The 25,323-nt window shown below is 35.5% G+C and overlaps 1 protein-coding gene across 3 annotated transcripts in view; it reads left to right on the forward strand.

The window, feature by feature from the left end:
* Positions 1–2,358: 2,358 nt before the first annotated feature.
* The window catches only part of LOC145694385 (beta-1,3-glucosyltransferase), a 275,902-nt gene continuing 252,937 nt past the window's right edge, over positions 2,359–25,323 (forward strand). For 2 of the 3 annotated variants that reach the window (XR_014132999.1, XR_014133000.1), the window contains exon 1: positions 10,314–14,349. Coding sequence is in view for 1 of the 3 variants with exons in the window: in XM_081770560.1 (XP_081626686.1) it covers positions 2,484–2,496 (13 nt within the window). In the remaining 2 variants the exon portion in view is untranslated. Of the gene's footprint in view, positions 2,497–10,313; positions 14,350–25,323 lie in introns of those variants that run through there. The other variant, XM_081770560.1, reaches the window with a different exon arrangement.

Genomic DNA, 25,323 nt, shown 5'->3' on the forward strand with positions numbered 1-25,323 from the left:
GCAGCACGTTTCATGGTATCACTTCATGAAATACTCCACTGCTATTGCTATTATACAAGTTTATCGCTACGAGTAATACACTGAAAACAAAAACAAAAGACTGCCAGTCCACCACATCCCACACATGACATCCTACATTTGACTAGCATTGGGCAGTGTTGCCAACCTAAGATTTTTCTTTCCGCTAAAACAGGGCTAGAAATCCACTAATTGCGAAGAAAAAACAAGAAAGACAGAGAAAAGTCATCACGTCTACAAAAATACTGTAAGTAATAGGGGAATCGGTATTTAAAAAGATCAGCTAATTATTACTCTCCAACAATGTTGAGATTAGAGCTAAAATAGGACAGTAGCATTCTCATTCATTTAACTTTACGTCATCTTAGTATAACGAGCGGATGAAGGCAAAACTTTCACCCGACCAAAGTGTTCTTTTAATCGTCCCCAACCTAGTCTTAGCCTATATGTTACATTTTATTGCAGTGATATTAGAAAATACTTTCAAAAATTTATTTTGGATAGCTCGTTGGGCGCCCCCTGATGTTGGCGCCCCGGGCAGTTGCCCGGTTTGCCCGACTCTTGGTGCTTGTGCTTCGTTGTGTTGTGCCTCGTAATCATGGCAACATTTTTAAAATTCATTTTAAGCCAGAACTTATAGGTAATAGAATTTGTCATTATTGTTGAGAGTCTGTTGAGCAGGTGAATTTTATTTAAAGTTAGTAAGCTCAGTACATGTAATATAGGACTGATATCCAGTGGCGTAGCAATAGGTTAGGCAGGGTAGGCATTGCCTACGGACGCAGGGGCTTTCGGTATACGTATTAGAAGGCGACCAAGATTTTTAATAAAAAAGAAGCAAATTATATAAATAGAGCCCCAAGTTTTCGCGATCTTTCTTTCTGAACATGGCAAGAATAAATATTCCTGCTCACTTCGTTCGTAGTTTATTACATTTGAGTATCAAATTATTGCGATTACTGTAAACTCGTCGATGCTATAGCACTGTATGATTAAAAAATTAATCCTCCTGTATTAACACGATATCAGTTCTATATTACATGTACTGAGTTTACTAACTTTAAATAAAATTCCCCTGCGCAACAGGTTTTTAACAATAATGACAATTCTATGACCTATAAGACCTGGATTAAAACGAGTTAAAGTGTTGCCATGATTATGAGGCACAGTACCGCGGCCACACAAAACCAAGCACAAGCACCAAGAATCGGGCAAAGCGGGCAACTGCGCAGCGCGCCAACGTCAGGAGCCACCCAAACAAGCACCCTAAAATACATTTTCAAACGTATTTTCTAATATCATTTTAATAAAATGTTAAATATAGGCTAGAACTAGGTGGGGGAGAAGCGGCAAAAAGACACTTTGACCGGGTGAATATTTTGCTCATGAATTGGACATCTCTGATCTGAAAAAAGAATTTCCACAAGCAAAAGTAAGAAAGGAACACTTCTGATTTTGTATAAAATTTTTCGATTAAAAAAATTGAAAAGAGAAAAATGCTTATAGGCAGTTTCACAAAATGTTATTATTTATTTTTTATTATGTAAAATCATAACATACTATATATATTCATTTGAAATCCTTATAATAATACTGAATGATACATTACTGTTTATTTACACTACTACTGCAAAAACTCTGAACTTTACGTGAGTATATTTTTAATGAATACGGCACTCTGTACAGTTTACTTTTAAAAGTCATACCACAACGATATAAAAAGAAAAACGGTCAACGCCCTCTCACTGATAATTTTCGGTTTGTGGCCGTTTCTGCGCGCACGCATGAGTTACAGATGGTCATGCATGGGGCCTATACGATGGGTAAGGGGGCGCCACTAGGAATTTTGCCTACAGGCGCCAAAAAATATTGTTACGCCACTGATAATATCGTATTAATACAGGAGGATTAATTTCTTAATCATACAGTTCTGTAAGAGTTTACAGTAATGCGAATAATTTGATACGCAAGTGCAATAAACTGCGAGCGAAGTGAGCAGAAATTTTAATTCTTGCCATGTTCGGAAATGAAGACCGCGAAAAATTTATATAATTTGCTTATTTTCTTATTTAAAAACATGGGTCGCCCCCTAATATACCGAAACGCTCTGCGCCCGTAGGCAATGCCTATTCTGCCTACCCTATTGCTACGTCACTGTAGTTTACTCTTTATTCAATATGCATTTCGTTCAACTGAATTTCCGTTCCTATTCATTTAATTGAGATGGTCGTTATATTATCTCGATGATTCATTTCCGTTTGTTGGTTTCGATAAATCGATTATTGAGATTGTTGCTTTCGAGTTGAACCGTTTTCAATTCGAGTAATCATCCATCTTCGATTTTTAAGTGCAAGAAACAAATTTGGTAAAGGATGTGCAAAGGAAAATAAATGATTGTTAGTTTTGAAAACTTAATTTTATTGTTATTGTCAATGTGATATGAACGTCCAATTATCATTTTAAAAATGGTAGAATTAGGTAAGTATCTTAAAACATGTCCTTACTTCGATATTGAAAACATAATGCATACACATGATAATTTACAGCTGTATACTCTGTTGATATCATAAGTTGTGTGTTTACAGCAATTGAAACGTTTGTTTCTCAAAAAGTAAGAATAATATTAAACAAATAATGGCAAGTCTTTACTTTGACTCCAACTATGACTTTAATCGGTTCTTATAGGTTTAGTAACATTGTGGCCCTTGTACTTATAGTATAATTCTTAACTTCGTATAGTAACATTGTGGCCTTTGTACTTATAGTATAATTCTTAACATCGTATAGTAACATTGTGGCCCTTGTACTTATAGTATAATTCTTAACAGAAGTCACAGTTGGAGTCAAAGTAAAAATTTGCCCAAATAATAAATAATTTTTAAATGAAATTTGATAATTTAACGAAAAAAGTTTATTACTTTACAAAGAAAGAGTAATGTGCATGAAATGGGGTTCTCATGTATACTATTACCGAAATGAATTTGTAATTACGACAACGCTTGAAGTAAAGTGAAAACTAGTAATAGCGTTCTACTATAACAAAATAATTGCATACGATAGTGCCCGCTTCTGGCTACGTTGCTAAGAGATTAACGCGCATGCTTTTTATGCACGCGGGTGCGGGTTCGATTCCGGAGGGGGCTCAGTGGTAGAGCGTTCACCTCTGGTTCGTGAGTCCCTGATTTGTTTCCAGCTCGTGCGAAGTGGGGTTTGTGGTGGATAAACACTGCATTTGTTTTCTCGGGGTTCCCCGTTGGTATTGGTACCGAAAGTGGGCGTGTCACTGCTATCTTGAATTCAATATGGTGGATATTCAATTCGACGAGCAGAGTATTCCTGACTTCTACCTGTTCCCACTCTTGGTTCAAAAATTAGTTGCAAAAACTCCTCCGTAGAAATCCATAGAAATACACGTAAAATCATTATACCCCACGCTCGGATCAAAGAGTAAAGTTAATCGCTGACGATAAAAGTCACCCAGAGGTGTGACACATGTAAGTATATTCGCAACGGGGTGTTTTTCCGCGTCTTTGTTACACTCATGCCCACCATCACTGATGCACCTGGTCCCTACGGACGCCTGCCTTGGCTCAGTTAGATACTTTTGCTTTTAGTGGCCATCTAACGCAAATGAATTCGTGTTTATCGCAGAGACGTTTTAATAGCATAATGGTACCTCTGAGCGCGTATTTATATCAATAACAAGTAAGCCCATTTAAGGTGAATCTGCATATAGTAATGTAAACCCTCCTTTAAGACACTTTCCAAAGTACTGAGAGTGAATTTCCTGCTCAAAGATGCTAGTATGTAGTGAATTTAAGTATGCAAATGTAAATTAGGACAATACTTATTTTTATTGCTCTAAATAAGCTACTATGAGCAGGAATAACATGTCATATGGCAGTACTTAATCAGGGCATCAAACTGAGTTCAGGTATACATGTATATAACTAATAACTAACTCTATGGCTGGTGGAACCTGGAGGTTCAATGCCGCGTTTACAAAAGCTCTCTATTTACTTCTATCTTTAGCCAACTAGATCCAGTTTGTACTTTGTATTCCTATCTCTGCCCCTAATATATATCGAAATGGGCCCATGATTCATTTTTTGTTTTATTTAACTTTTGTATGTAATGTAGTGAACCTGTTCTCTTCATTTATGATTTCGTGTTCATATCGTATATGGAGTAGGAAAATTTTGTCTTAAAATGGGCCCCCTTCGAACGGTGGGAAGCTTCCCTGGGAGGGCAGTTGCCCCACAAGTTACGGCCCTGAGTTCAAATATATATATATATATATATATACGTTGTGTAGTGTCACACCAAATTGTACATATTGTAACAGACCGATTGATGGTCGTTACATTCTATTTGAATTGGCTCCCGGATTGTAATGTTTACCCGTATTGAAATGTTTACCGGTTGCTTATACAGCGTTAAAGTTGGTTCGTGTATTTTAATACTGCACCCGAGTGCCTCCAAAGTTTCGTTTTGATGTTAATTTGTACAAAAGGGTTATTAGTTTTATATGCTATTCGCAAAACACACGTAAACACACCAATAGTTTATCACAAAATTTCGAATTATTTTCTTTCTACAATGTCTTCGCGTTACTGTAATAATTCCATTGAGGTTATAGTTAGATATATTGAAAATTTGATTTATATTTTACTCTACTTCAATTTGCCTTAACTTACTTTACCTCATAATAATATCAATCCGAAACTTCGATCATAAGACAATTTTACTGATCAGGTCATTTTCCGCTGTTGCTTTTTGTCATTCTTTTGTTAAGAGCATAGCGATTATTCCGATTACGGCCACAAGAGGGCCTACGAATCGCTATACACGTAAAGCTAACATCGCCAAGATGGCGATGACCATTACAGAGCGGAAACGATAGTTGTCATAGTGATATCAACTAACTGCAAGAACTAACTAAGTGAATTGTAACACCTTTATTACAGGAGTAATTCTAATACTCGGGAGATATTATTTAAGAGGTAAAACGATTGCTTATTTATTTAGGGTTTTGTATAATAACAGAAATAATATAAATTTGTTGTTTGTTCGTAGTCGACTAGGCAATATTAAATCGCTATTGTTAAGGTCTGGTGACGCGCTGATGAGGGCGCAGTGAAACGCCGTTTTACAATATAGAAAGAGTGATGGCTTAAGTCGGTTCCTTAAATATAGAAATTTTGTAATCAAAAGTGTAAATTTTGGACGTTAATCTATTATAAATTACTTATTGGAGAACCTAACTTAGTTTGGGAGGAAAAAAAAAAACACTAAGGAACCGACAGAAGTAAAAATTTATGGAAACAAGTTTTGGTCAAAAAAAGCCATCGAGTGACTTCCGCCATTACGAGTAATAGCGTAATGTGCAGGAAGTAGGTTTGTTGGAGTTCATCTCATCAGAAATTGGGACCAAGTCCCATATTCAATAGGACGTGGAACCACTATCCGGGGAGATTGACTGCAACGTATAATAAATAGGTTTGTTAACCTATTCTGTCCAAGCCAAAGATCCAGGTGACAAGGACTGAGAGGACTGTCTTATAGGAACCCCATCAATTTGGTAATCTTTATCCAATTTATCTTATTTCCTTCTTGTTCCGAGCATAAACAGACTCACTAATTCACCAAATGGAGTGCTTTGACATAAATATGTGTAATTAAAGTAAAAGGCGTTACGCGTTTAGACAGCTCATCTCGTTACCACTCAATAGAATGATATTATAAGAATATGTGATCAACATCGAAAATTGTTGGTGAACTTTACTTTAAGCGCACCGCTCGATATTAATATTTTCCATGTGAGAATTGATACGGTTTTCCTTTATTGTTAGATTAAGTAATATTTCCGCCCTGAAATGTTATTTTAATGTGTACCTTATCAAATAATGTGCTTAGGTTAGGTAAAATTCAGATTTTACGTGTCCGATAATATACATTTATTTTGACTGTTAGGTTAGGAAATCAGATTGTGTGCTTACTGCCAGATAATGTATTTTTGTGGGGTCTTGTGATATATTTCGGGAAAAATTATATTTCAATTGCTGGTTTAGGTTAGTTAGGTTAGTTAGATTGAACTTGTGTGCTGATGATTAAATAATGTGCTATTGTCCTGCCTTGTGATATATTTCGGGAAAAATTATATTTCAATTGCTTGTTTAGGTTAGTTAGGTTAGTTAGATTGAACTTGTGTGCTGACTGCTAAATAATGTGCTATTAATTTTGTCTTGCGATATTGCGGGAAATACATGTTTTTGATCGTTTGCTTAGGTTATGTAAATTGAATTTATGTGCTCACCGTGAATAATGTCCTATTATTTTGTTTCGCGATATATTTTTTTTTTTTCCTCTCATGTATTTCAAATTGCGTAGGTTAGGGTTTTATGTAAGTTAAGGAATTATATTTTGAAATGATTTCGTCCATCGTTGTTTCGTGCTATGAAAGTGCATACTTGATCTATGCAGATTTCAGATATATTTAAAATTCTGTTCGAATATGCGTCCGTGCAAGACTCTGTCTTGGGCATATATTCAGTTTAATGGTGCCAGTCACACGTTACGGGATTTCTTACATATTTGCCTCATCGAAAGTCGACGTGGTTAGCTGATGTTCAACGTTACTGACAAGTAAATACGTATTTTAAATTTATACAATTTGTCGATCTTAAACACAATTCTGAATTATGTTATGTGTCCATGGCTCTTGAAAATTAATGACATGATATTGTGAACTTAAGAGTGATAATAATGTTGATAATGACGTTCAACTTTAAATATTACGTAAACCCTGGCGTAGAGAAGTAGAAGTAGAGCATTTTTTTTTTCCTCATTTGTAAATATATCATTTCATCAATAGTAGAAGTTTTTTTTTGTAGATATATTATGTACGATTGATACATGCTACTTACCTGTGCTAGAGTGCAATGATAATGTAGTAGCAGTCGTGTAGGCTTATGTTGTTGCCTAATTTCAGTAATATGGACAGGGTTATGAATAATGAACGTCTATTTAGTAATAATTTCAGTAATGATAATGTCATTTCGTTGAGTGAATACTTAGAGCATATGGACTGTTATAATTTTTTTTTTAAATGATCACGACTGAATATATATATACATTGTATAAATATGGAAATGTGAAAATCGATACAAGGTTGAAGTTAAGCCAATGTAATAACATAATATCGTAATTGTTTGAATGCCCTGCGATGTAGGCAAATATTTAACAGACTTTATTCTGTTGCTCTTGTTAATTACAATGTAACTGTTGATTGATTGGCACAAATAAACAATCACGACCAAATCTCAATTTTATAATTTCGAATACTGCTCATAGAGTCAAGCATATGTAAGATTTATTTTTTTTTTTCATTCAATGTAAGTTAATAACGTTGAGTCGTCTTTCATTTCGATTGGCCACTTAACAAGAATTTGGAATCTTTTGATAAAATTTGTTGCGCATGCTTGAATTGAAAATTTTTTTTTTTAGCTAACATAACCAAAGAAAACGGTTTGTTATAAATTATTTTATTTTTGACTTTTGTGACCGTAAAACGGGATGTTTCAAATTGGCGACCTCAGCTTTAGGATTTTTGTTTATTTGATAATTTGTGTTAATATGTGAAGCTGATGTGTTATAAATTGGTGACTTCAGCTTCGGGATATTTGTTTACTTGATAGAGTATTCTGTTTTGTGTGCTAACCGAGATGAAAGTTAAATAATGAGTGGAGATAACGATGATGAGTTGCTAAACGCGTGACCCAATTAATATGATGTAAAATGAGTGAAGCAGATATAATGCATGAGACTGAAGAATATAGTTGTTGTAATGGTGCAAATAGTGTTGAGAACGCGATTGCAATTTGTTGCGAGAGTTGTGACAAATGGTACCATATGAATTGTTTAAACATACCGGAAAGGGAACAAGAAGTGTTGAGACACTCAGAGGAAAATTGGTATTGTGCAACTTGTGTAGGTAAACAATCTGTAGAGTCAGACGGGGAAGAAGTGAGACGTACACAAAACCCAAAGAAAGTTGCTCCAGAAATTGAAATTGGTGGAGGTCCGCTTCTAGATAAGTTAGTGGACATAATTAAGGAACTAAAGTCTGAAGTTTCTGAGGTACGGAAGGAATTAAAGTCTGAGGTTTCAGCAGTAAGAGTAGAACTGATTAATCAGATGACCGTTAACAAAAATGATTTAAAGGCAGAAATGAAAACTGAATTAAATAAGATGAGTAGTGAAATTTCGTCCTTGAAAGAATCTTTTGTGTCAGTAAAAGGGGAATTAAAAACCGAAATATCTAAGTTAAGAATGGAAATTGATGAGACAAAAACTAATTTAGGACAAACAGTAGAAAATGTACGCGATAGTTGTATGATGGAAGTAAATAATGTAAAACAGGATATGACTAGTCTTAGGTTAGATTTAGATAAAGTAACTGTAGATGTTAGTGAATTTAATGAAAATGTGAATTGTAAATTAGAAGCTACTACTAAAGAAGTGTCAGTGTTGACAACCCAATTCGGGAATATAACTTCCAAATTTGAATCTGAATTGAAAGGTGTCAAAGAGCGACAAATTGATGACTATAGGAAATTCCGGGATGTAAACGAACATACCGTGAATATGATAAAGATGTTAGAACGTGACATGGTGGACGCATATCGTCAAAATCGGGAACGATGTGAGCGGAACACCGATACTTTGAAAAAAATACTCGAGTCGGGTGATATAAATGTAAATAATGAAAACTTTCCTCTTGAAGAGAATTTGATGGCTAGTAACCGAGGTCATCAAGATGATAGGGAACCTTCAGTTCCAAAATTAGATGAAAGTCGATTTAAAGAAATTATAAATATGACTGAGATGTCCTCCTCGTCCGATGTGGAAGAAATTAGGAATAAACCCCCGCACAAACATAAGAAAATGAGACAAAGAAAGAAAGAATCGCGTTGTGAAACATGCACTGCGCGGTGTCCTCCGTTAGATCTTGTTATTAATAATCATGAAACCGAGGGTATACCTAAATTAGATTGTGAATATAGAAAAGATGATGACAACAGTCCTTCGTATAAAAGAAGTGCAGGAACCTATCTGAAGGAATTGCATCATTTCCCAAAATTTGATGGGCAATTGACCCAGGGAATGGCAAAATTCTTCCTAAATGATCTTTTACATACAATGAACATGTATGTTCTCACGGATAGGGATAGGATGTATATAGTGGGACGAGTTTTAGAGAAATCTGCAAAGATCTGGTATCATAGTGTTGCTTCGCAGATAAAATCTTTCCCTGACTTTTTGCGGCTTTTTAAACTGCAATACATATCGGAGCGATTAGAGAGGGCACAGAAGCGCCACCTCTACTCGCTACGATATGACAAATCGAAACATTCTTCCTTGCTAGGGTTTGTGCGGCATATTGTCGAAAGATATAATTCGATAGTAACTTCACCTTCAGATCAGGAGTTGAAGGATCTGATTTTAGATTGCCTTCCTGAGGAAGAAGCAAAAATTTTGAAGTTAGGTTCAGTCAGCACAGTGCAAGACCTGATGCTACGAATAGCTGAGTTAGAATGTAGTCCAACTCCTTCCTTAGGAAATCAGGGTAGTTCGAAATTTCCACGTAGGAAACCACAGGTTAGAAAAACATTCTTTTTACCTAATAACACTAATCGAACCGACAATGCAGTGCAAACGGAGCCGATCTGCAATGAAGGTAGTGTAAGAGAAAATAGCTCAAATTTTCAATTTCGAAACAAACCTCAAAATTTCAACGGGAGATCATCCCGTAATAGCTGGAAAAGAAACCGAAATCAGAAACAGGCATGGGAAAAGAATAGAAATAATAACTTTAGACCCATGAACGGTATCCAGTCGGTTCCGATGTATGGGGGTGTACCAGTACCAGTACCCTACACGGTACCGGGAATGTATAATTTTAATAACATGAAACCGGTTATGATGCCAGGTCCTTCGGTCACGATGATAACTTCCTCGTTTCCCCAAAGCTTACCTGTTGTGACTACCGTCACTTCCGCTTTACGTCCACCGTATCCTTCGGTGACTGCGGAACCGACAAATCCGGTTGTTGTTTCGGAAAACATGTTGAGCAGTCGTCACTGAGGGGAGACGACGGCTGCTCCGACCAACTTCTCTCCCCAAAACAAAATGTTAGTAAACTTTATTCTTTTGAAAAAGAAAACGTGTCGATTGAAAATGAGTCTTCTTTAAAATTACTAACTTATTTTGTGTTAAAAGAAGAAGAAGGGAATATGTCCAAACAAGATTTCGAGATATTTCCTTCCCCTTCTATAGATTGCAAGGTGGGGGAAATGCAAATTAAGTGTATCCTTGACACGGGCGCTGAATTAAATCTTTTAAATTATAATATTTGGCAGAACCTACAAAATTCCTTTCGTTCGGCAAAACTCAAACCAGTGCCAAGTGTACACTTAACTGCGTTTGCAGGTAAAGATAATTTTCCTGTGAAGGGATTGCTTGAATTGACTCTAAATATACAAGATAATCTTTTTAATGTTCCAGTCTTTGTCGTGAAAGACATGAAAGCTGGACTGTTATTGGGCTCGCCATTTTTCGCTAAGTTTCAAGTTACGTTGGATAGCCATAACAGAAAGTTAATCTTGAAAAATAATAACGACGAAGAAGTAACTTTGGATATCTCCTATCCAAAGATACTTCTTGTTCATTTAGATACTAACTCTGAATCATGTAAACCTAACCAAATTCTTTCTTTTTCTAGCGAACAAATTAAGGATTATGGTGAGATTTCGGAATTAGAAATTAAAGAACATATTAAAAGTCGTGATGATTTAGATGAGGATACAAAATTGAAATTAGAAAATTTGCTCCTTAAATTCAAGCACTTATTTTGCGAATATCCCAAACCCATTCGATGCGAACCTTATAAAATAGAATTGACAGATCAAGAACCTGTGGTCGGAAAGATCTATCCGATCCCTCAAGCTATGCAAAAAGAGTTTGAGGAAGAATTGAAGAAGTGGATAAGGTTGGGGATAGCTAAAGAACATCCCAGCAGTTATCGCAACCCAATTCATTGCGTGCGAAAATCCTCAGGGGGTGTTAGGCCTGTAATCGACCTGCGATTACTGAACTCAAAGGTTGTAAGTCCTAAGATACAGGTCGAACCCATTAACGAAATTCTTACTCGCATCTCTGGAGCTAAAATCTTTAGCTCCATGGATGCTACAATGGGATATTACGGTATTCGACTGCATCCTGATTCCTTCGCATCCACAAGCTTTATATATTTAGGTCGGCAATATGTCTTATGTGTCCTACCAATGGGTTTAAAGTCGAGCCCTAGTATCTTCCAAAATGTGATGAACTCATATTTTGGACTAGATACTAGACATTTTGTTGTAGTGTATCTCGACGATTTAATGTGTTTTAGTTCTACTTTTGACGAACATTTTATCCATTTAGAACAACTCTTTGAAATTCTAACTTTTGGAAATTTTGCGCTAAATTTCAAGAAGTGTCAGTTCGTCAAGTCTGAAATTTTATTTTTGGGACACATTGTGAATGGGAAGGAATTAAAGCCGAATCCCAAACACAACGAAGCGATAAAGTACTTTCCGATACCGAAAACCAAGAAGAAACTTAGATCTTTCTTGGACATTCTTTCTTGGCGAAGGAAATTCATTCCTCAGTTTGCGGCCTTAACAGCGCCATTTTTCGATTTGTTGAAGAAAGACAAGAAATATTGTCTAACTGAGGAATTGTTGAATAGATTCCAACAGTTGAGAGAATTGTTGAGTGAGCCTCCAGCACTCAGTCAACCTAATTTCGACCAACCGTTTCACTTATTTTCAGATGCGTCTCTAGAAAATTTGGCCGGCTATCTGGCTCAGTATGATGATACTGGAGAACTTCTCGTTATCGGCTACGCAAGTAGAAAATTAAAGTTATATGAGGTTTCCTATTCGATCTTCCAATTGGAATTGCTGGCAGTATTGTTTCTGTGCGAGCATTTCTCATACTATATTTTGGGTAGAAAAGTCACGGTTCATTGTGACAACAGCGCAGTGACATACGCTTTCACGTTACAGAACCTAGATCCCCGAACCACAAAAATTTTGCTGAAGTTACAGAGGTTCGATCTTCGGTTCGAGCACATTAAGGGAGTTGACAATAAAATAGCCGACATATTGAGTCGAAATACTCCGGAACTCCCTGCCGAACCTGAAGAATACCATGTTAATTCTGTTAATTTTGTTAATTTTGTTTGTTACGATGAGAGTACGTGGTTCACTGTGGATGAGTTAGTGCAAATGCAAGAGGGTGATAGGTATTGTAACGAATTAAAAGCGAACATGTCAGACAGTGTCGATTCTCGAATTCGTCTAGTCAACAATTTGGTTTATATTCAAAATTCAAAAACGAAACGTTGGCTGCTAGTGATCCCAGAGTTATTGATTGAGAGAACGATTGGGAAGGTTCATGAAACGGGGCATTTTGGCGTTAGTAAATGTTTGAAATTAGTTCAGGAATTGTTTTTCTGGAAAGGACAAAAACGTACGTTCCAAAAGTTCATCAATAATTGTGAATTGTGTGCCCGAACGAAGTTCTCCAATAGAATAATAGCTCGTGAGGAACTACATATTGAAGCAGATAAGCCACATATCAAATTATGCATAGATCTCGTGGGAAAATTACCATGTAGTTATGGATTCTACTACATCCTCTCAATTGTTGATGTCTATTCACGGTTTCTATGTTATTTACCGTTGAGGACTGCCACAGCTGCTGAGATTGTTCGTACTCTAGAAAAGGAATATTTCTATCTCTTCCCTTACCCAAATTCTATCATATCCGACCAGGGCCCACAGTTCCTCTCGAACACGTGGAAGAATTACTGTAAGGATCACCAAATTCAGCATATTTTGGTCTCGCCATACAACCCTTCTGGGAATGGCGTCGTTGAACGTTCGCACCGGGAACTCAATCGAATTATTCGATTATTGTGCAGCCATAACCACACTAAGTGGAAAACAGTGCTAAAGACGGCACAAGATCTGTTGAACTATTCTTATAATAGCACCATTGGATGTACGCCTGCTGAGGTGTTCATTTCTTTTTCGGCTGCTGATAGATTTCGAGAAAAATTTTCATGGCCTTCTGAATTGAAAACAGTAGAAAATTCTAAACGGCATATTCAGGTGGAACCCCGTTTGTTATCAAAAAGAAAACGAAAGTCGCAAAATAATGTGATTGAAATTAAGGAAATGGATTTGGTTATGGTTAAAACCCATTTTCAATCGGATGCGTTTAAAAAGATTACGCATAAGTATATGCCTGTATTCACAGGGCCTTTTGTTGCGACTCGAGTGCATCACAACTCAGTTTATTTAAAAGATTTGGAGGGGAGAGAAGTGCCAACTCAAAATCTATCGAATGTAAAATTGTTCAATTGCTCTCCAGAGAAGAGAGAAGAGTTGTTAAAAGACTTTAAGTAGTCATATATGAAAAAAAAAAATAAACAAATAAAAATAAAAAAAATAAAAAAAAATATATAAAAAAAAAAGAGAGAAAAATATAATGTTGATGTTTTAAGTAGTAAAAAAAAAAAAAATTTTTTTTTTCTAAAGCCGCCGGGAAAAATGTAACAGACCGATTGATGGTCGTTACATTCTATTTGAATTGGCTCCCGGATTGTAATGTTTACCCGTATTGAAATGTTTACCGGTTGCTTATACAGCGTTAAAGTTGGTTCGTGTATTTTAATACTGCACCCGAGTGCCTCCAAAGTTTCGTTTTGATGTTAATTTGTACAAAAGGGTTATTAGTTTTATATGCTATTCGCAAAACACACGTAAACACACCAATAGTTTATCACAAAATTTCGAATTATTTTCTTTCTACAATGTCTTCGCGTTACTGTAATAATTCCATTGAGGTTATAGTTAGATATATTGAAAATTTGATTTATATTTTACTCTACTTCAATTTGCCTTAACTTACTTTACCTCATAATAATATCAATCCGAAACTTCGATCATAAGACAATTTTACTGATCAGGTCATTTTCCGCTGTTGCTTTTTGTCATTCTTTTGTTAAGAGCATAGCGATTATTCCGATTACGGCCACAAGAGGGCCTACGAATCGCTATACACGTAAAGCTAACATCGCCAAGATGGCGATGACCATTACAGAGCGGAAACGATAGTTGTCATAGTGATATCAACTAACTGCAAGAACTAACTAAGTGAATTGTAACACCTTTATTACAGGAGTAATTCTAATACTCGGGAGATATTATTTAAGAGGTAAAACGATTGCTTATTTATTTAGGGTTTTGTATAATAACAGAAATAATATAAATTTGTTGTTTGTTCGTAGTCGACTAGGCAATATTAAATCGCTATTGTTAAGGTCTGGTGACGCGCTGATGAGGGCGCAGTGAAACGCCGTTTTACAATATAGAAAGAGTGATGGCTTAAGTCGGTTCCTTAAATATAGAAATTTTGTAATCAAAAGTGTAAATTTTGGACGTTAATCTATTATAAATTACTTATTGGAGAACCTAACTTAGTTTGGGAGGAAAAAAAAAACACTAAGGAACCGACAGAAGTAAAAATTTATGGAAACAAGTTTTGGTCAAAAAAGCCATCGAGTGACTTCCGCCATTACGAGTAATAGCGTAATGTGCAGGAAGTAGGTTTGTTGGAGTTCATCTCATCAGAAATTGGGACCAAGTCCCATATTCAATAGGACGTGGAACCACTATCCGGGGAGATTGACTGCAACGTATAATAAATAGGTTTGTTAACCTATTCTGTCCAAGCCAAAGATCCAGGTGACAAGGACTGAGAGGACTGTCTTATAGGAACCCCATCAATTTGGTAATCTTTATCCAATTTATCTTATTTCCTTCTTGTTCCGAGCATAAACAGACTCACTAATTCACCAAATGGAGTGCTTTGACATAAATATGTGTAATTAAAGTAAAAGGCGTTACGCGTTTAGACAGCTCATCTCGTTACCACTCAATAGAATGATATTATAAGAATATGTGATCAACATCGAAAATTGTTGGTGAACTTTACTTTAAGCGCACCGCTCGATATTAATATTTTCCATGTGAGAATTGATACGGTTTTCCTTTATTGTTAGATTAAGTAATATTTCCGCCCTGAAATGTTATTTTAATGTGTACCTTATCAAATAATGTGCTTAGGTTAGGTAAAATTCAGATTTTACGTGTCCGATAATATACATTTATTTTGACTGTTAGGTTAGGAAATCAGATTGTGTGCTTACTGCCAGATAATGTATTTTTGTGGGGTCTTGTGATATATTTCGGGAAAAATTATATTTCAATTGCTGGTTTAGGTTAGTTAGGTTAGTTAGATTGAACTTGTGTGCTGATGATTAAATAATGTGCTATTGTCCTGCCTTGTGATATATTTCGGGAAAAATTATATTTCAATTGCTTGTTTAGGTTAGTTAGGTTAGTTAGATTGAACTTGTGTGCTGACTGCTAAATAATGTGCTATTAATTTTGTCTTGCGATATTGCGGGAAATACATGTTTTTGATCGTTTGCTTAGGTTATGTAAATTGAATTTATGTGCTCACCGTGAATAATGTCCTATTATTTTGTTTCGCGATATATTTTTTTTTTTTTCCTCTCATGTATTTCAAATTGCGTAGGTTAGGGTTTTATGTAAGTTAAGGAATTATATTTTGAAATGATTTCGTCCATCGTTGTTTCGTGCTATGAAAGTGCATACTTGATCTATGCAGATTTCAGATATATTTAAAATTCTGTTCGAATATGCGTCCGTGCAAGACTCTGTCTTGGGCATATATTCAGTTTAATGGTGCCAGTCACACGTTACGGGATTTCTTACATATTTGCCTCATCGAAAGTCGACGTGGTTAGCTGATGTTCAACGTTACTGACAAGTAAATACGTATTTTAAATTTATACAATTTGTCGATCTTAAACACAATTCTGAATTATGTTATGTGTCCATGGCTCTTGAAAATTAATGACATGATATTGTGAACTTAAGAGTGATAATAATGTTGATAATGACGTTCAACTTTAAATATTACGTAAACCCTGGCGTAGAGAAGTAGAAGTAGAGCATTTTTTTTTTTTTCCTCATTTGTAAATATATCATTTCATCAATAGTAGAAGTTTTTTTTTGTAGATATATTATGTACGATTGATACATGCTACTTACCTGTGCTAGAGTGCAATGATAATGTAGTAGCAGTCGTGTAGGCTTATGTTGTTGCCTAATTTCAGTAATATGGACAGGGTTATGAATAATGAACGTCTATTTAGTAATAATTTCAGTAATGATAATGTCATTTCGTTGAGTGAATACTTAGAGCATATGGACTGTTATAATTTTTTTTTTTTAAATGATCACGACTGAATATATATATACATTGTATAAATATGGAAATGTGAAAATCGATACAAGGTTGAAGTTAAGCCAATGTAATAACATAATATCGTAATTGTTTGAATGCCCTGCGATGTAGGCAAATATTTAACAGACTTTATTCTGTTGCTCTTGTTAATTACAATGTAACTGTTGATTGATTGGCACAAATAAACAATCACGACCAAATCTCAATTTTATAATTTCGAATACTGCTCATAGAGTCAAGCATATGTAAGATTTATTTTTTTTTTTCATTCAATGTAAGTTAATAACGTTGAGTCGTCTTTCATTTCGATTGGCCACTTAACAAGAATTTGGAATCTTTTGATAAAATTTGTTGCGCATGCTTGAATTGAAAATTTTTTTTTTTAGCTAACATAACCAAAGAAAACGGTTTGTTATAAATTATTTTATTTTTGACTTTTGTGACCGTAAAACGGGATGTTTCAATATTGTGAGTGCTAGAGGATAATTTCTGATCATTGAATATCAGGGTTGGCTGGTTTAAACCAGCTGGTTTTTTTTTTTTTTTTTAAAAACAACTGGTTTAAACCAAACAAAAAAAAAAAGGAAAAGAAAAGAAAATTGCTTTAAATCGTGTGAACTTCATGGTGACGTCTCCATTTATGAAACCATCTGCATTACATATATGTACTTTTCACCTTTTAATCAAGGGTTCCGTGTTCAATTCGCGGTCGAACCACAACCCATCTTTCAAGTGTAAACCAAATAGCGATTCGAGGTGTTCCTTTAAGCGAAAGTCTTCTCCGTGATAACTTTGGTATTTCATAAGGATGTTAAGCCTAAATATACGAAACGAAACCAAATTATATATTTCTACTTGCCTGAATGCCTGTTACTTTATAAAGAAACCAAGGTTCCTTAAATATATTGATAGAAATTGGCAAAATTTATCAACTGCCTAAGTAGCTTCCAACATCAGCTTGGATTTGACTTTGTTTTAATTTTATTGAATGATATCTACATACCAAATTTGTAATTTAATACCTCAGTTTTAGCGTAGTGATTAAGATACGTTGACCTTAAAATTTTATATATAAATGCATTTAAAGTAATAACAGGATTTTCCCAATTGCTAAGGCGGGAGTTTCCCGATTTATATACAATTGTATAATGTTTTTACTTGTGTAACTGTTTATCTTTTTGTCCTTCTGAAATGACTCTTGACAATTATATTAACAAGTAGGCCTATGTAAAGATCAGTACAACGTATTTTTATCAGGAGTCCTTCGTGAGTGAGTCGGCAATCGCATTTGTGACCAATTAGTCCCGGTTTCGTGTTGAAATGGACAATTTTTCTTGGATGAAGCCGAGAAGCGGTTTGGATTCCGCTTTAAGCTTATGTGACCCCTTCCAGCATACCGGTAACCTTGTTGTTGCATAATAACACCAAGGCAAAACAAACTAATTTCTGTCCATATCTAATATAAATACATTGAGTAAATTATTTAAGCCAAAAAAAACCTGGTTTAAACAAAAAAAAAAAAGGTTTAAACAAAAAAAACTTTTTTTTTTCAATAAAAACCATGGTTTTTGCCAACCCTGTTGAATATGTAACCTTTTAAAGTGTTTTGAAAGGCGTTAAATTATTGTTGGTTAGGCAATGCGTTCCATGCCCTTGGTCTCGATATAGAGAAACATCCTTCTGCTTGTTTTAGTCTGTGCCTTGGTATGTCAAACTGTTTACTATTACGGGTTATATAAGAATATCTGACTGATGTGTAAACTTATGATGCAAATATTGAGGCCATTTCATTCTTAAGATTGTATGAATAAAACAGCAATAACGCAGGTACACACTTTATATAACACTTTACCTACAATACACGAAGGAATTTTAGGGTTAGAGATCCCTGGTTCAGTTCTAGGCCAAGAAAGTTAATGGTGGATAATATTATGTCCATGTATTTTCTCGGGTCCTTCCGTTTCCTTACACATTTTCGTTCCACCAATTATTTAATAATCATTCAATTTCATTATGCATCTGTCTACACTAATCTAAAGAACTAGAAATACTTTTCTATTTCCGAAGTTATTTTAATTCACATAATCTATTAACACTATCCGCTTTTACGCCTTTCGTTTCCTAGCCTTATATGTTGCTCACCTTCCTTCTCATCGATTCCGAAACTTCCCAATGCGTCACGAGACAAATCCTCATACGAGCATGTCTAATGAATCTGGAATGTAGCTAAAGCCTAGATTTTTAAGGCTTTAGGATCTTAAATATACCAAGAAACAGAATAATAGTCGTTAGTGGCCGTATCTACGTTTTTCTATCTACATTTTCACGATTATTGGTGATTTTATATCCGCTGTTGAGTTGCCATCATGTATTTCTATAACGATAAATGATCCTGAGAAGAGGACCACCAAATTTTTATATAACGACAGGTCCTCAGTTCGTTCTTTTTATATAAGCAATGCTATGAAATCACATAAAACAATTCTGTTGATTTGCTTTTGAACATTACCTTTATTTTATGGCACATAATCACTAAAATAAATACACTTTAAAAGATTGTGTGCATATCCCTTCCTTAAGATGATTCTGGAATAATTTATTGATTATTCGTCGTCATGACAACCTAAGAACAAAACTCATCAAATTAACATATTAGAATCGATTTTGATTCTATTTCTTTTTTTTAGTATCTTCTTGTTCTAACTAATTAGTGCATATTTTAAAATTATACATTGACCAGAAGTATAATAAAAGATATTTAGAATTATGCTGAAAATACAAAGATATCGTCACATTTCGTTTTATCCTCTACTTCCAGACCAATTTGTTTTGACACTGTTAGGAAGACAGTTGTCTACCCTTACGTGCCTAACATCCTTAAGTAGAACTCTAACAATGTAGCCTTATATACGGGATGTACGATAGTAGGCCTAGAGATATTTGTGTTTGAAACGTTGCTCCTATTTAGGATTACATTTTTACAATATTTCAGTCATTTCTGTTGACCATGATCGCATGCGTATCGGATGTAAGCGTAAACTCTCACTTTAATACCATTGATATAATATATGTTCTCTATTCTGAAGGGAAAAAAGGAAATAAAGAAAGAAAAAAGGCCCTAATATTCCAGAAATTACTCCTTGTCAATGAAATTCAACACTTGTAACTTTAAATCAAATCACTTCTTTGAACTAAAAATCTTTTCCGTAAGAGGTTATCGAAAAGGTTTTAATATTCCTTATCCTAAAATTCACTTGGAACATTTATGTAGTTTTAATTGTGGTTGTTTATAAGTATTAACAACTCTTCTTCAAACTTATGTAAAAATATGTAGATTCTTCTTCTACTACTACTACAAAAAATGTTTTAATGAAATAACTGACATTATCATTTTTGTAGTTGTTAATTCTAATTGAAAATGTCCATATGTGTTAAGCACCAATTTAATTGTCTTTTATTTGTCATTGCAGAGTACACCTTCCCAACTAGAATTTTTAGTTCAAGGGCGTGATTAGATTTAAAAATACAAATTATGTTGAATGTAATTGACAAAGAGTATGATTTTCGAAATACTTGATTCCTTTTTTTTTTCTTTCCTTTATGAAATATTCACATAATAATTCAATGAAATTAAAGTGATAGTTGTTTCGCTTACGTCGCGTATGCACGGAACCATAATCACAGAGATGACTGAAATATCGTGAAAAAAAAAAAAAATAAATAAATAAAAAAGTGAAATCTTTAAGTTTTACGTCCCACGGTTATGCCGGTTAGGCTAAAAGAGACGGTGATGATGAGAGATGAGTTAAGTGGTGGAATGAAGAAAGTGGGAAGAAACGGGAGAACCCCGAGAAAACCCACGAGCGCGGTGCTTGTCCACCACAAAGTCCACATGGCGCGAGCTGGGATCGAACCAGGGACTCCAAGCACCGGAGGTGAACGCTCCTGCAAAAGAGCAACGTTCGTGGTGCAGGCTAAGATTTTATTTAGAATAATGTACCCTAGCGCCTATGTCACTAGTTATATTTTTGTTTCATTGTATTGGTCTCAAGTCTTCTAGAAACTAGATCTGAATTTACGTAAGCTAAAGCCGGACATTTTCTATTTTTATTTATTTATTTATGTATTTATTTATTTTATGTATCGTATTTTGAAGTCTTACTTTGTAGGTTTTTAGAACAAAGTGGGGCATTAAGCTTTGTATTGTAGAACATATGTTTATAGTAATAATAATGATAAAATAAAACAGAGTTTAGCAATTACCCTTCATTGCGTCCACTTTTGAATATTGTACTCTAAACTGTTTCGGTAGCTCTTGATACCTTCTTCAGTAGAGTTGGGTAACTTAATAGGAAATCATTGTCTTAAAGCTGTTTTCTTTGCAACTAATCTGAGATAATTTGAGAAACTTCGTGATAAGATCGAGGTCACTTCTCTGGACTATGCACACGCTCAAATGCAAGACAACTTTCTGAGAAGTGAAATTATGTGCTTGTTAAGCTACCCAACTTTTCAACAACAATGATAATAAAATATTTCAGCTTTATGCCCAAAGGCGGAATGAAGAAAGTGAGAGGAAACGAGAGAACCTCCCAAAAAAACCCACGTATATGGTATTAGTCCACCACAAAGCCCACTTGGCGGGAGCGGAGATCAAACCATGAACCACACACACCAAAGGTGTGGGCTCTATCACTGAGCCACCGCAGCTCCCTCGTTTAAAATACAATATTAAATATTGAACGCAGTAAAGGGTTCCCATCACAAGGGACCATAAACACTCATCATAAGGATAAATAAACACAAAAGCTTGAAAATTTCAGTTTTTTGGCAATTTTTAACCATCCAAGGGAACGACACTCACACCCATTCTAAGGAACCACAGCGTACGTATCTGGTCCTAGACATTTATTAGAGAGAGTAAGATGCGTATTTGTAGCACCAAACACCCATACAAAAGTATAGGACCATAAACATCTATCTTAGAGCATAAGGAGTGCAGAGTTGGCCCACCTCATCCATCCAACAAAAACACAAGGAGACGAACCTGATCCTAAATATCTACGAAAGATAGTGAAGTACTTCTCCGTACGACTAAAGTCACCTATCGTAGAGGACAAACAATGTAAGAAAATCTTTGAGGTACATATTAACAACTATAGCCCCTCCCAAATTTTGAGCTCCCGAAATTTCCAAATTTTAGGACTAAAGATATCTATCCTTCTCAAAATCAAGGTCAGTGTATCCTATGATGTGACCGGAGTGAAGGACCGAGTCACGTGACTTCCAATAGCCAATTAGAGCCGAGTGCTTACTCAACACTTATTCTTAATATTGGCATAACACTTCATTTTCGTACAGTTTTAAATGTACATGCTAAGAAAAGAAAACTAGCAGGCTCTTCCCATAGAATATTGATGCCCCTTAGAAAAACGATTACCGATATGAGAACTTGATATAAAGGAATAGCTACGCCAAAGACAAAAATGAGTTTTATTCCTCTTTTATCTCTGTTTCCTCGTTTGTGTAGTCACTGATCATCGTAGAATCCTTAGAATTTGGGAGGATCACATAACAGATCTGTATGATCAGAAGAACCGCCCCAAAGTTATTGCGATCGAAGCAAAGAAAGAAGTGGATGGTGAAGAAAAAGGACCCAGTATATTGAAAAGTGAAGTAGTACAAGGCATCAAAGACATGTGAAGGAGGAAGGACACTGGAGACGACGACATACCAGCAGATTTGCTAAATGGACTAGGAGACAATACAAAGAAAGTAATGACTTTACTCATTAACAAGATCTTCGTGAGTGGAGAATGGCCGAAGGATTTTCTTGATGTTACAGTGATTGTATTACCCAAGAAATAGGAAGGAAAGAAGTGCAGCGATCTCAGAACCATTAGTCTTATTTCCCACACTGAAGAGATAATTACACGCATACTAAATAGATGACTGGAAAATACGATAGAAGAGATGTTGGAGGAAGATCAATTCGGATTCCGGAAAGGAAAAGGAACCAGAGATGCTATTGGGTTGATGAGAATTATGCAAATGAAGAGTTGTGTTTGTATTTCATTGATTAGCAAAAAGCTTTCGACCGGGTCATTTGGACGAAACTTCTGAAAATACTTAAAGAAATTGGAATCAACTTGAGAGACCGATAACTCATTCGCAATCTGTACACAGGACGAGTGAAGTTGCGCTTGAATGAAGGAGAAACCAATAGTGTGTAGATTGGAAGAGGAGTCAGACAAGAATGTAGTATGTCGCCCCTGTTATTCAACCAACATTTACAGTGAATTTTTAATGAAGGAAGCATTAATGGGAATTGGAGATTTCAAGATTGGAGGACAGATCATTGATAAGATCAGGTATGCAGATGATACGGTTATTACAGCTAGAACCGAAGGACTACAGGGGATGATTGACAAAATAGTTGACACTGGAAAACTATATAGAATGAAAATCAAGATGGAAAAATGAGTCATGAGAATATTTCATGGATACGCGCTGTTACGGGTCAGAGTAGAACAAAAAGAACGTGAAGAAGTTGGTCACTTCAAGTACCTGGGAAGTATTTTGACAAGAGATGCTTACTACACCGAAGAGATCAGGTCAAGAATTGACTAGCCAAAGAAGCATTCAACAAGAAAAAATGACTTTTAATTAGCAGGTTTAATATTGGACTAAGGAAGAGGTTGGTCAAGTGCTACATATGGAATATTGGACTGTATGGTTCAGAGACTTGGACATTAAGGAAGTTAGAGAAGAAATATTTAGAGAGCTTCGAAATGTGGTGTTGAAGGAAGATAGAGAAGATAAAATGGGCAGAGAGAGCAACAAACGAAGATGTTTTAAAACGGATAGGAGAGAAGAGGACACTTCTAGCCAACATCCTTCGTAGGAAGGCCAATTGGATTGGACACATGTTGCGTTGAAATTGTCTTCTTCCTACTACTATACGAGAAGGAAAGATGGAAGGAAAGAGAAGAATAGGAAGAAGAAGAACACAACTGATCGATGATTTGAAAAATAGAAGAAAATATTGGGAGTTAAAAAGAGGAAGCTGAAGATCGAGAAACGTGGAAGAAACATTTCCAGGCTCAAACATAAAATGTAGGGGAAAAAAGAAAGAAAAACTCATTAGTTCCAGAACCTGTCAAAAGGCAGAATACTTACTTACTTACTTACTTACTTACTTACTTACTTACTTACTTACATCTTCTTCTTCTATTACTATTACTACTACTACTACTACTACTACTACTACTACTACTAATAATAATAATAATAATAATAATACATATAAATGAATAAATAAAATGAATATAATATAAGTTGTCGATTAAGCCTTCTTTTTATTTTTATTTTTATCTTCCGTTTCAGTCTTCTTTTTCGCGGCGTATGGATCGACGTTTTTCAATCTCTTCAGTGGCATTTGTCTGTACCACTGTTCAAAAGCCTGTATATCTTTCTCTGTTACTGGCTCGTATACAGATAAAGCCGCTGCTACTTCTGCATTGTTCAATGGCTTTGCTGCTAACTCTACGATTCTTTCGCTTGTAAACAGGTCATTAACTGCATTCTGTATGTTTCCCACAGTGAAACCTTGTGATATTGTCACTAAAGGTATTAAATTTATATCAAGACTGATTCCGTGATAATGGGACAGGATTGATCTCCATAGAAATGCTAATGTAGCGTTGTCAGGTGGAGGAATGTAAATATAGCGATCGAATAACTTTTTCATGATTCCTTCTTTACACTGCCAAGGTTGATCGACTGTCACTATTACCATAATTCTGTCATCCCCTCCGATCCCTCTGACAATTTTTTGCAGTAAATTTGTTAGTCGATTACCGTGAACTGTACCCTTTTTCTTGGGAAATACAATGTCACCGTGTGGCACATATATTACGGAGGGCTGAAGTAGACGAGCCATTTTCAAAACAGTTTGACGGAGTTTGGCCATATCTTGTGCTTGTGGATAATTTTCTGCTAAGTTTTGAACGTTCAGCTGGAACATAACAGCCCCTATTTCTGTGCAAGTGCCATTAACTAGAAGATTCTTGCCGGATCCATCAGCTCCTGCAAGTAGTACTGATTTGACGAGAGGAGCTCGACGGTGTATTTCGCTGTGACCCATTGGAAGTACACATATTTCCCTGACAAGCCTACGTATTTCACCTAAGAACGGCTGTGGTATTGGTTTCTTCTTCTTGAGAAGCATGTGTTGGACGGAGTAGTATTCTCCAATATACGAGGATAAACTCTGTTTTGGATATTCAGTGATAATTCCAGTTGTAACCAGTTCTTCAATGATTTCCTCTGTTGTTCGTTCTTGAACTTCAGTACCTTTCATTCCTTTTCCTCGTTTCTTCTTTTTATCATCTTTTCTTTTCTTCTTTTTCCTGCCCTTGCTTTTCATTCGTTCAATAGCTTCTTGTAGTTGTTCTAACTCTTTACGAATTATATCATCCGCCATTTCCCTGTATTTTTTGTCAACTTCTTCCATGGTCTTCTTTATTATTGATTCCCTATAAATTTGCGTTTGGTTACTCCGATGTTTCTGTTTGAATTCCAACATTAGATTAGAATTGTCGATATTCGTCATCAAATCCAGAAGATTAAATGTTGGTTGTATATTTTTTCCCTGAAATCTATTTCCGAGTCCTTGTTTAGCCCATTCATCGAGTGTTGGAGCTTCAGGCAATTTTTCCTTAAACAATTTAGAAGAGCCACCGTCTTCTTTGGACGGAAAAGATGGTAATTTGTAAGGGACACGTTTGTAGTACTCCGTATAAACCCACTGCCGTAAAAAATCTAATATTTCGTCCATAATTCCATATCGGT

Source organism: Thermobia domestica, chromosome 9 (genome assembly GCF_964235325.1).
Source record: "Thermobia domestica chromosome 9, izTheDome1.hap1.1, whole genome shotgun sequence".
Classification (NCBI taxonomy): Eukaryota; Metazoa; Arthropoda; class Insecta; order Zygentoma; family Lepismatidae; genus Thermobia; species Thermobia domestica.